Source organism: Histoplasma capsulatum, genomic scaffold, assembly GCF_000149585.1.
Source record: "Histoplasma capsulatum NAm1 scaffold_7 genomic scaffold, whole genome shotgun sequence".
Lineage (NCBI taxonomy): Eukaryota > Fungi > Ascomycota > Eurotiomycetes > Onygenales > Ajellomycetaceae > Histoplasma > Histoplasma mississippiense.
The window spans coordinates 1296831-1308645 of record NW_001813976.1 but is presented as its reverse complement, the minus strand read 5'-3'; the positions used below and the strand labels follow the sequence as shown (position 1 = coordinate 1308645).

Sequence of the window (11815 nt, the reverse complement as noted above, 5' to 3'; positions counted from 1 at the left end):
TCAGATAATTCAGTCAGTAACTTTTCATTTGAAAAGATCAGATATTCTTGATTATTCTGCATTCACATGAGAGATTCAATTCATGATGTTTGCAAAGGTGGTTGATATAATTAATGCAATGATAAATATAATGTTCAGCCACTGCATTGCATGCATTTGCAGTGTAGAATTCAAAAATAGAACATCTAATTGATAGAAAACTTCTTCAGAGATATATATTTTATGCATTTATAATTTGATTCAGAGTTGAAACTTTGCTAAAGCATCTTCTTCTAACTGACAATGAATATAGCAAACTTGTGAAAGCAGAGGATTTATCACAAACTCATTCTCTTCAAATTTGACTTTTATTTTTTATTTTCAAATTAGATAGATTGAGAGTTTTTCTGCAAACTTGTTGAGAAGAGAGAGGCATTCTTTTCTTTTGTATATAAAGGGCATTGACACTTGCACAGTTTCTGGTGTATTCATACTCAAATGATTCAATTGTTATTGAAGCATCATTATTTGCAAGAATTGCTGCTGAAGGAAGTTACAAAGCTCAGCATTATTTTCAATGAGACTTCAATTCTCACTCATGAAGAGGTGTTTGTAGTTCATCTTGTTTTTATATGAGGTCATGGTTCTTGATTCTGATAACTTGAAGATCAAAAGGTTCAGTTCTTATTCTTCAAAGAAAATTGTTATAAACCTGCGGCACGATTCGGGGCTTATTGGATAAGAACCGAAGGGACGCAGTGACGGAACAACCCTTGTCCGAAGTGAAGCTGCAGGTCACGTGACTGCTCACCCTGATCACCGTGCTCACCATGATGACCGGTGAGCAAAGTGAGCAAGTGAGCAGAATGAGCAAGATAATTTGTATGAGGACTCAAATGTATTTAAACACACTTATTACCCTTAGGATCAAGGAATGAACTTATTACCTGATTTAGTTTATTGTTTCTAAGTTGGAAATCTGTATCACAAGTATCAAATTCTGTCTTTCATTAATTTTTCTATGTATTTGTTATATTCTTGATATCATTCAACACTAAGCATTCCTTCTGTATAACCAACTCTTGCCTGTATTTAATATTACACAAGGACTAGTCATAAGCACTGCTTGCATATGAGTATAATAGAAAAATGATAATAATAATAACTATCACTTTCTCTGCATTTGTGATCTGATATAAAAAAAAGCTATGTGTAATTGTGAATTTGTGAAAGATCAACTTACAATTACTTTTGAATGCATATCTTTTATCAACACAATAAAATGTGCTACAATTGTTAGAAGATTTCACAGTATTCTCATCAATAAATATTTATTAAAACTTTTTTTTATAACAGATTACCATTTATTAATAATTAATTTACGCAATCAACTTCTCTTCTGTCTGAATCTATTCATTCTCATTATTGTGCTTTGTGCTCATATAGTCTCTAACAATTTTTTTCATGTAATTTTTTTTGCCTCACATTTTACGTTTATGTAGTTCTAACAATTCTTCTGTGTAACTCTCAATGTTTTTTCACTGCATGCTTCACTATGAGACAGCTTTTAATATTCTTTCCATTTTAATCTGTTTTTTATAAAAACGGCTCTTCGTATAATCTATTCTTCTGATCTTTTTTCTCTTTCTTTTTTTAATCAATTCATAATCTATATTTAGAATAGTGCTAAATTATTAATCGATATACGTCTGTTACATTTTCAACAGCTTATAAAAAATGATGACTGCTTTAAAATCATCTTTATCACATTGTATCAAGATCTCAAGTGTTTTATCATCATTATAATGAGGTTGACAACCTCACTCAGATTCTTTCAGCAATGTATGAAAAAAATTTTAATGAAATTTTTATAATGATTCATATTAATCTATATCAACAACATCATTATCTACTCACATTTATTAGACAATCATCTTCATCACATGCAGAAAGTATTCACAGCTGTTAAAATATTCAAAATAATGATGTTTTTAATTAAATATCATTTCATCTATTTTTTTATACATTTACTAAATCATCATACCAGCTGATTAAATATATTTATTTAAAAAAAGAAGATGACTGCTATTGTGAATCTAATCTTCTCTATAACTCTTAAAGAGTTAGAAGAGATCATCAGTTTCTTCAATTATTATCACAATTTTATAAATTTCTATACAAATAAAATAGAAATGTTAGAAGTTTTTAAAATCAGAATGTTATGCAACAATTTTTAAATAAATTAAAAAAGAGCTTCATATATTATAAAGATCAAATTAACAGAATTTGAAGAATTTTCACAATTTCAAACTTTATTTAAAAAAGCTCAGTGTTCTTTTGAAGCAATCAAACAAGCTTTGATAAACACTCTCACAAGAGCATACTCTGATTTCAAGTGACTGTTCTTTGTATATGTGGATTTCAGCAAACAGTGTGGAATAGAAATCACTCTACATCAGATGAGCGCCGATGGAATCAAGAAACTCATTTTGTTTTTATCACAGCAGTTAAACTCAGCAGAGAAACAGTATTGAGCAATTGAATTAAAGTGTTTGAAATTAATGTGAGTGCTGAAGGAGTTTCTTCAATACCTTGACAGTGAATTCATCATTGTGATCAATCACATTGCACTTATATCCACTCTTCAATCGCCCGTAACAGGTCATCAGAGTAATTGGTTAGTGAATTGAGCTTTGACCTTTAACATGTATCTTTCACACATGTAAATCCGCTATCACAAAGGTGTTTCTCACAATAATGTTGATACTTTTTTTCAATTATACAGTTTCAAAAATGATTTTGAGGAGATCCTCTGAGATGATCAAAATTAAATACACCAGGCGCTCACTCAACTGATGGAAAAAATCATGGATGAGTTTGTTGCTGCTATATTCAATGTGAGTGTAACTCTCTTCAACAATATTAAAAATCAATTGTGTAAGGATCTGCTGGCTGATTCAGTCTTGAGAAAGGTCTATTATAAGATGATGTGAGATGGAGAATATCATTTATTTATACTTCATAATGATTTCTTGTTTTTTACTGATAATCATCTCTACATCATGCAAACTCTAGCTGAAAGTCTTATTTGCTTGTGTCATGACACAGCCGGACATTTTGAGCTTTATTGAATGAAAGACATTATTCACCAATCCTTCTTCTTACCTCCACCATGAATGGCCATACGTCGGGCCAGAAGTGGATGTGCAGCTCAGGAAAATCCTTTGCAATGAGCTGAGTCTTCTCAAGAGTTGGCACCTGGATTCTGTTTTCTCTCTCTCTATGTGTACATAGAAATCTCTCCAGCGTAGCACGTCTCCATGCCCTTCGGGAGGCTTCTGAAACACGGGCGCTGCCCGTGTTTTCTCCGGGACGTTAAACCTATACATACATACATACATTCTTCTTACCTCATACTCATAGACAAATCCTCAATTGCATCTCACATTGCTCAAATTGCCAACTGTCTAAGCCACTGAATCACTCTCAGTGAGGGAAATCACACTTTATTTCATTCTCAAAAGAATCATTTGAGGTTCTCTCAATCGATTTCATTAGAGAATTACCTGTAAGTGATGATTGTGACATCATATTAATGATTACAGATAAATTCTTGAAAGCTGTCATTCTGATTGCAGGGTGAGAAAAGTGGGACACTTCACAATGAGCATTGCAGTGCCGACCACACTAAGCGTGGCAGAGACCACGAAGAATGCGGGGTTTACCGATGCAGATGGGAATAAGGTGGCGGTTGTTGCAGATAGGGAGTTAGTGCCGAAGGGTTAGTTAAATGTCTTTTCATATTAGGGACTTCTATGTTCATGTCCTTTTGGGTGGGAGGAAGAGTTGGGAGGGAATTCCCCCTTCAGGAATCATTACGCTGAGAGGCATCACAAATATAGCGGTGCTCTACGACGGGGACATCGCACTCCATACACCCCTACGACTATGGCTAAGTAGTGCCGCACGTTCACCCCCCTTCCATCTCCGCTTTTCTTCCAACATTATGTGCTAATCCATCTCACAGATCCGTGCTCTCGACCATGCCCTCGAACTCCTCTACAACCCTTCCTTCCGACCCTGAAGTCCCAACGAAGCGCTTAGCCCTCTCCGCCCTCACTGACCTCTTCACCCTCCTCCCTCAGTGCCTCGCCACTCCCCAAGATGCAGACATCCGCCAGCGCCTTTTCCTCGGCAGCTACGCGGCCCTCTTTCCCTTCCAGTTCTCTGGCGCTCTGGGCATTAGCCATGCGATTGGCCATGCTATTGGGTCGACCTACGGCATTCCACATGGGATCACGTCGTGTATTAGTTTGGGGAAGGTGATCAGGTTTATGGCGGAAAAGGCGAGGGAGGGGGCGGGTGGTGAGGGGCGGGGAATTGGGGAAGCGGGGGAGGCAGCACAGATTGCGAGGGCGGTTGCCTATATTCCTGGGTTGAGAGGGACTGGAGATGTAGCGAGGGATGCGCTTTTGGTGGCGGAGGCAGTGGAGGGGTTGGTTTTGAAGCTGGGATTGGTGACTGGGTTGGTTGACGTATGGATTTCTTCCCCCTCCCCCCCCCTTTTTTTATGTTCTGTCGGACCTGGCGAGGAGGAGGCTATTGCAGTTCGTGCGTTACGAGATCCGGCACATCGTGATTTGAAGAGTGGTAGGTGGTGAAATGCCTTCTTATGTGATGAGCTGAATGAAATATCTGACACAATGGCGCTTGCAGTTACTGAGTTAGTTCGAACAATGTACTCATCCCAATCCCCCCCCTCTGATGCTACTACACGCCTATAGGTATAGCACTCGTGTGGATTGGATCCGGGAATATGATTGCAGAGTGTCGCATGGTATGCATATTCTGTTGTTGAAATTTGGCTGAACGAATGAACGGAAGAACTTGACCCGTCTGCGTTGGGAATATAGTCAAGGCTCCATCATACACAACTTCTACTTTCGACTAAGTCATTCTATACGAAATTCAAATAGGGTATCTAAATGTATATCTCCGTCTGTAATATGTCGTCCCACCCCCGAAACCAACAAGTCAAACTCTCCCATACCCTCCTACCCCTATCCTCAAACATATTTTCACCCACCCGACCTACCCATATAGCAACTCCTCAACCATCTCCCCAATCGCCAGCGCACTCGTCAGCCCAGGACTCTCAATCCCCAATAAATTCACAAACCCCTCAAAACATTCCTCTTCCCTAATCACAAAATCCCTAAACGCGCCCCTATCCTCACCCTCCTTCGCAGCTAACTTCGGCCTAACCCCACAATAATCCAACCCAATCGCCTCTGGCCGCACACCAGGCAAATATTCCTGAATTTCCCTTACGGCCTCCTCGAGCCTCCCCACGCGCGGCACCAGATCCTCTGGCCCATCAACCCACTCCACATCCGGACCGAAACGTACTTGGCCCGTCATATCTAGCGTGAGATGCGTGCCCAATCCGCCCAGCCCTGGTTTGGGAGCCGGGTAAAGCAGGGTGCGCGGCTTGGGGCTGGATGCGGAGTAGGAGAAATATGTTCCCTTTGCGTATGCTGGCTGGACGTGTCGGTCAGATGGCAGGAGCATATTCGAAATAGCGCAAGCGTTGTGACCGGCGGCATTGATAAGCGCCTCCGCCGTAATCATCGCTTCATCCTCATCCCTCTCTCCTTCCTCTCCCCTCGCACTGTCTCTTGCCTCTCGCCCCGTCCCAGCAGAGCGCGTATAGATCCTATACCCCCCGCCCACCCCCACCTTCTCGATCCGACTCACAGCCGTCCAAAGCGCAACGTCACCGCCGGCCCCCTCAAACTCAGCATGCAAACACGCCATCAGCGCATGGCTATCCACAATCCCTGTGCTGGGGCTCTCCAACACCCCCGCCCGCGCCCTTACATCCGGCTCTCGCCGGGCCATCTCCCCCCTGGCCAAAAACCGCGTAGGCACCCCCAGGCGCGCCGCATGCTCGTGCATGCTCTGTAGGCGGTCCAGCTGCTCCGCATCCTGCGCCAGGATCCATTTCCCGGTGCGGCGGTGGGGGATGTTGTGGGCGGGGGAGGCGCAGAGGTCGTAGAGGAGGTGTTTGCCGCGGATGCAGAGTCGGGTCTTCAGCGAGGAGGGTGGGTAGTAGAGGCCTGCGTGGATGACTTCGGAGTTGCGGCTGGTTGTTTCTGTGCCGACGGCAGGGTGGCGTTCGAGCAGGATGGTGGTGGTGTTTGCGCGGGTGAGGGAGAGGTGGCGAGCGATGGAGAGGCCAACGATGCCGCCACCGATTATCTGGTTTTGTGGATGTTTGGGTTAGATGGGATGGGAGTGGGCATGGGGAAGGGGTGTGTGTTGTTGATGTGGATTATAATGGATATTCAGGAGGGTATGGGGAGACCTGCACCTTGTACTTACCGCGTGTGTAAAATCGACATTGGTATTTGTGCTTGCCGAAAATAGCCTTTCTTGCCTCCTTTGATTTCTGCGGATATATCTGATTGTTGTTGACCGTATCCGTGCCGGTGGGCAAGAAAGCATTGAGGTTAGACGGAACCAACGCAGGTGGTGATCGTGGTTGTCGCTGCCAGAGACCAGGGATAAAGAGATGGGGCAAACAAAAAAGAATCAAATCGAACTCCAGATACTCGCAGAAACCTCCTTCTTTTGCACAGAAGCGAGAAGGTGGAGGGGAATTTCTGTCACTCGACGAGATGTGCATTGATAATTGATAACTCGATGCCCGAAGAAGAGCCGAGAAATTCGGCAATGCGCCCAGCCCAATCGGGTTTAGTTTTCGGCATCGGCAGTTTCTCCAGTTTCACACACTTGAGAGACCTTCAATCCTTCAATTGAAGACAGAGAAGAAAGGAGCGAAAGAACAAGCTCAACCAATGATCTATTATGTATCCGTAGCCATCTATATCTATTTCCTATTCCTTCTGGAGCTAATTCTCCAGTGGGCCTAGCATACCGCAGAACGATTCAAGAACAAAACGTCGGAGATAAAATAAAAGAAGCAGCCTTTAGATATACAGTAAAGCAGAATATCAATGAATCAGGGGACAAGGTACATAGGTAAAATGGGCACCAAATCCCATATTTAGCATGGGATATACAGCACGGGGAAAGGATGGTTAGGCAAAAAAAAAATCCAAAACCAACAGCGCCATTGAAATACCCTAGTCGTGCTTTCCAGACTCGAAAACTACATGTACATAATCAGATCTTCCATCATCTCCCCTCCCGGTCACCGTCTGCCCGCCGAATTCTTGATCAACTGAGTATAATGCTGTTTTCCAAAGCCGTTAGCAATATAACGGACACAATTTATTAACAACCCCCCAAGAAAATGAACAAGAAACGTGAAACTCACCTCCTTCACCTCCTCCGCCAACCTCCCCCGCGTATCGCTAATAATCGTCCCAATCAACGAATAATTACTCCACAAAAACCTTTCCCGGCCCCTCGCATCAGCGCCATTTGCTGCCTTCGCCAACTTCACCAACAACGCATCAAACTCTACCCGTAACCGCGCTAGGCTATTCGAGACAGGTTCATCGTCGCCTGCCTCACTGCTCAGCGCTAGTATGCCCTGTAGGAACTGGCCGAAGCGCTGGGTGAGGAAATGCGGGGCTGATGATGATGAGAAAGCGGGGGAGATGTATTTGGGTTGCTGGTGTCTGAGAGGGAGAGAATAGCGGCCGATGTATCCAGAAGTATTTCCCGGCGATGCGTTGGATTGATTCCGTTGTGCAGATCCATTACCATCTGGAAACGGGGGCCAGGAGAGCATGTCACTCCATGATATAGTTGTCTGGCGACGGGGACTTTGCGTCGTTGCAACTCAAAGGCGAAATGCTGATTTAGGCGGACGCAGAGTAAGATGCCTAGACAATCAGTCGATGAGTCAATTAGGTGTTTTGTGAGGCTATGGCCGAGGGCGAAGACGGGTTCGAACATCTCGATTACGCGCCGGGAGCTGGTGCGTAGAGATTGCGTCTTTGTGACGAACATTTCGGCTACGAAGGAATATTCGGCAGAAATGTTGTCGATTAGGGCTAGGTTGAAGTTTCGGAAGGGGATTTCTAGACCGTGGATTAACGGTTGGGTTTTGGGGTTGACTTTTGCATTTGGGTTTGTAGTGGTTGCATGGCTGGAGTTTTCCTCCGCTAGGTAAGAAGGGAGAGCGGTGTGGGAGGACTTTAAAATATCCATGCGTCGGCCGAGGGCAAACGGGTCGTACGTTGGGTTTCGGCCGCTGGGGAATATATTTGCTGCGGGCAAAATTATAGTTTCACGCTACGTATATCTTTCAAAATAAAGCGATCGGGGAGGTGTTACATACATGCTTTTTGGGCGCTCGGGTCACCACCCAGTAAATCATTGCGCTCCGCAGAATGTACTTTAAGTTTCTCCAACGCTTGATGGTAGCGGGTGAAGTTGGATAGGTAATACCATCTCATTGTGTTGATATAGGCTTGGATAATTTCTTCTGTGAGAGCGGAGTGGTTTCTAGAGAGGAAGCCGTATAAATCTTTATATTTTATCAGGGATTGCTGCTGGATAATCTGTGCGTTGATGTTGGGTGACCGAATGGCTTTTATCTGCGCGACTAGATAGTCTCGGATTCTTTCGATGGCCTTTAACAAAAATCACGTTAGATAGTGCATCCTTATTTGGAATATTGAAATAAGGATCACCTTCGCTTTCAGATCAGATAATAATGGCTTAATATCCTCGACGGCCCTGACATTACTGGCAGTAGACATGTTTGCTTCGATATTGGCCGATCTGGTTTCGACTTCATTTAGAGCTTTCACCCATTCTTGGTTGATGGGTCCCTCCGATATCAGATGCACAACTTTCGGTGATATGCTGACATCTTCGACGGCTGGGCCCAGTAACCGCTCTAGGTTGCGTCTATTCTCGTGTTGGGAATTCAGCTGGGCGGACCGAGATTGTAGCGACTCAATTTCCACAGAGACTACTCCAAGGTCCGTCCGGAATCTGGACAGGTAGGATTCGACTGATTTCAAAACGTCGTCGCAACCCTAAACAGAAGACGTATTAAATATAACCACAGACCTTATTTTTATTATTTTGGTTTTCTCATTCTTTTAAGGAAATCGAGGGAGGCTGGACCTACGTTAATTGCACTGTGCAGGTCCTGAAAACCTATCCCTTTCCCCTTTCATCTGCACAATGTATTAGTCAACGAACCACTAGATGTCAACCCAATGCTTCGATGGCATACACTGCTCTATAGTCTGAACATCAACACGTCGTTTCAATTTCCCTTCCTCCCTCTCCTCCTTTTGCTGGGCGAATTCTTCCAGACTCAACTCCCCAAAATCGATATCCTCAACTAGGCATTCCGGCTTGTCAGTAGCCTCGACAGTTCCTGTCGCATGCACGATGGTTGGCGTGTCTGAATCTGCCTCTGTTCCGGGACGTTTCCCGATGATACCATACAGCACTTCGAGTGGATCTACAGCGGTAGAACCCGTAGGACGCTGGTCCGGCTTCGAGCCGTTCTGTCGATGGAAGGTGGAGCCGCTTGCCTGGCGCAGGGTATTGGGGAGAGAAGTCGAGGTCGCATTAGGAGTAGTCGTCAGGGAGACGGAAAGGGAGGAGGAGCGAGGGCTGAAGGCCGGGCGACTTTGCTGGGTAGCAGCGCCGAGGTGCTGCTGGTGCTGGGGGCGGCGGGCGGGAGAGTAACCACGAGGGCCGGGAGTAGAAGCACCAGAAGCGGAGGAGGGATGGGCCGAGAAACGATCCAGCCACATGATGGGCTAGGCAGGGACAGCGGCCGGAGACAGCTGCGGCGGCAGCCGCATAGCATTTAGTAGTCACCGCCTAGCTCGCGAGCATTCTAACGAGGATAATGATTTCAGGAGAACATGTGGATGGACGTATTTAGACATGTACTTGAGGATGTCCCGAAGCGGTAAGCATGAGGCTCTGGAAGATATGTTCGTGCAGCGACAGAGACCACAAGTGCACATGGCTTGGCAGGCGCAAGCACGTGCGGCCAGTCCCGAAGCGGCCTAGTGCGAATTCCCCTCCGCCCCTCCACTTACATAAGCAGCAGCCCACTTTCCACTTTCCACTTTCCAGTTGCGTCTTCGCTTCTCTCCTTCTGCTCATCTTTGCTTCCCGCTTCACGGCTCTCGTCTGCCAGCTCTCTGTTCTCCTGCTTGTCGGCCTTCTTCTCATCTGTAATCCACTCCCATTACCATTCCCATCTCATCCACCATGGCCGATGATGCGCAGGTATGGTCTCCTCCCCGCCTCTTGTCAACCCGCCGAATTTTATTTTTTTCCCCTTCCCTTATTTACTTACCACTCCTCCCCCGCATCTTCAAAATGCTCATAAAAAAGGCCCTGGCAAATCATTCTTTTGCAATTACAAGGCAACACATCTTCATTTATCTTTACTTTTGAGAAATCAATTGATAGAATCCATATTAGTTTGAATCGTCGTTCAAAATACCCCAATCGCTCAATGAACAATAAACAGCTGTAATAACATCTAAACTAACCACCACCAACCCCGTCTCAATAGCATGAACACACCTTTGAGAGCGCCGACGCCGGTGCCTCAGCCACCTATCCGATGCAGTGCTCTGCCCTGAGGAAGAACGGCTTCGTTGTCATCAAGAACCGACCTTGCAAGATCGTCGAGATGTCCACCTCCAAGACTGGCAAGCACGGCCACGCAAAAGTCCACCTGGTCGCCATCGATATCTTCACCTCCAAGAAGCTCGAGGATCTATGCCCTTCCACCCACAACATGGAGGTTCCCAATGTGTCTCGCAAGGAATATCAATTGGTATGATATATACCCATATCTCTGTACTTGTATGGGGAAGCGTGTATGCTAATTATATAATTATGTATAGCTGGACATCACCGACGATGGCTTCCTGTCCCTCATGTCCGATGACGGCACTCTCAAGGACGACGTCAGATTGCCTGAAGGTGATGTTGGTGATAAGATCGTGAAGCTCTTCCGTACCGATGAGAAGGATACCAGTATGTTTATTTACTTCCCCTCGCCTCCCCCGCTTTTGCCCTTTGATAAAACTGTTAATGAGTGAATACTACAGACGTCGTCGTCTTGACTGCCATGGGCGAGGAGGTTGCCATGGATGCCAAGGAAGCTCCCCGCTCTTAAGTCTAACTTCTATGCAAACTAGTTTAAGTCTTGAAATGTGTTTATGCTCCGTTTCTCTCCCTCTCTCTTCCTTTGACGTGCTGATGTGTTTGTCTATTTTACTTAACTCCTTAGTGCAAAGGCGTGTTTGAGATCTGAAACCCAGTCGCCGTCTCCAACCAACCCCCAACCCTGCCGAATTACTTTTGTCCTTTTTTTTTTTTCATTATGTCCCGGGGGAAAAGATGCGAACGACGATGGGAAGCGGGAAAAGGAAGGAAGGATTTAAAAGGAAAATAGCAAAAATATATAGCAGAGAAAAAAAAAACTGACTGAGACCTTTTCCTTATGCTTCATTGAGCAAAGGGGAAAGGAAGAAAATATCGTGCATCTTTCAGTTTTCATCCGTTTTCATCATCCCCTCACTTCCCCTCCCCCCCCCCCAAAAAAAAAGAAAAACGGGACAGCGAGGGTGCCCCCCTGTTTTGGTCTTTCGCGGGCCGGCCCCCTTGCATGACTACGGGCTCTCCCGTCCCGCCACCCCGACGGGGGGCGGACCCCATTGAGCGCTTCGGCCCCCTTTACCGACGCCCCGCCCAGCTGACGCCCAGATCAACCCAACTACCCCTAAGCACGGGGCTCATCCCGGCCTCCAACCACCCTCTAGGTGGATTTAGCGAGGCGAGGGGTTCACGAAATAACAAAAATGAC

At 45.3% G+C, this 11815-nt stretch overlaps 5 protein-coding genes across 5 annotated transcripts; 2 read left to right on the top strand and 3 right to left on the bottom strand.

The window, feature by feature from the left end:
• Positions 1–3050: 3050 nt before the first annotated feature.
• Positions 3051–3394, bottom strand: HCAG_06025 (predicted protein; the record flags this gene model as incomplete). Its single annotated transcript, XM_001538370.1, has 4 exons — positions 3051–3101; positions 3145–3237; positions 3270–3360; positions 3390–3394. 4 exons carry the CDS (start codon positions 3392–3394, stop codon positions 3051–3053), a joined length of 240 nt encoding a protein of 79 aa, XP_001538420.1.
• Positions 3395–3642: 248 nt separating this feature from the next.
• Positions 3643–4769, top strand: HCAG_06024 (predicted protein; the record flags this gene model as incomplete). The annotated part of the gene is made up of 3 exons (XM_001538369.1): positions 3643–3746; positions 4007–4514; positions 4764–4769. The coding sequence occupies 3 exons, from the start codon at positions 3643–3645 to the stop codon at positions 4767–4769; spliced, it is 618 nt and encodes a 205-aa protein (XP_001538419.1).
• A 301-nt stretch (positions 4770–5070) lies between these two features.
• Positions 5071–6667, bottom strand: HCAG_06023 (conserved hypothetical protein; the record flags this gene model as incomplete). Its single annotated transcript, XM_001538368.1, has 2 exons — positions 5071–6240; positions 6353–6667. 2 exons carry the CDS (start codon positions 6665–6667, stop codon positions 5071–5073), a joined length of 1485 nt encoding a protein of 494 aa, XP_001538418.1.
• A 528-nt stretch (positions 6668–7195) lies between these two features.
• HCAG_06022 (conserved hypothetical protein) lies at positions 7196–9734 on the bottom strand (the record flags this gene model as incomplete). The annotated part of the gene is made up of 7 exons (XM_001538367.1): positions 7196–7237; positions 7322–7540; positions 7714–8117; positions 8294–8588; positions 8649–8999; positions 9095–9123; positions 9203–9734. The coding sequence occupies 7 exons, from the start codon at positions 9732–9734 to the stop codon at positions 7196–7198; spliced, it is 1872 nt and encodes a 623-aa protein (XP_001538417.1).
• A 469-nt stretch (positions 9735–10203) lies between these two features.
• HCAG_06021 (eukaryotic translation initiation factor 5A-2) lies at positions 10204–11125 on the top strand (the record flags this gene model as incomplete). The annotated part of the gene is made up of 4 exons (XM_001538366.1): positions 10204–10221; positions 10514–10780; positions 10851–10983; positions 11058–11125. 4 exons carry the CDS (start codon positions 10204–10206, stop codon positions 11123–11125), a joined length of 486 nt encoding a protein of 161 aa, XP_001538416.1.
• Positions 11126–11815: the final 690 nt, after the last annotated feature.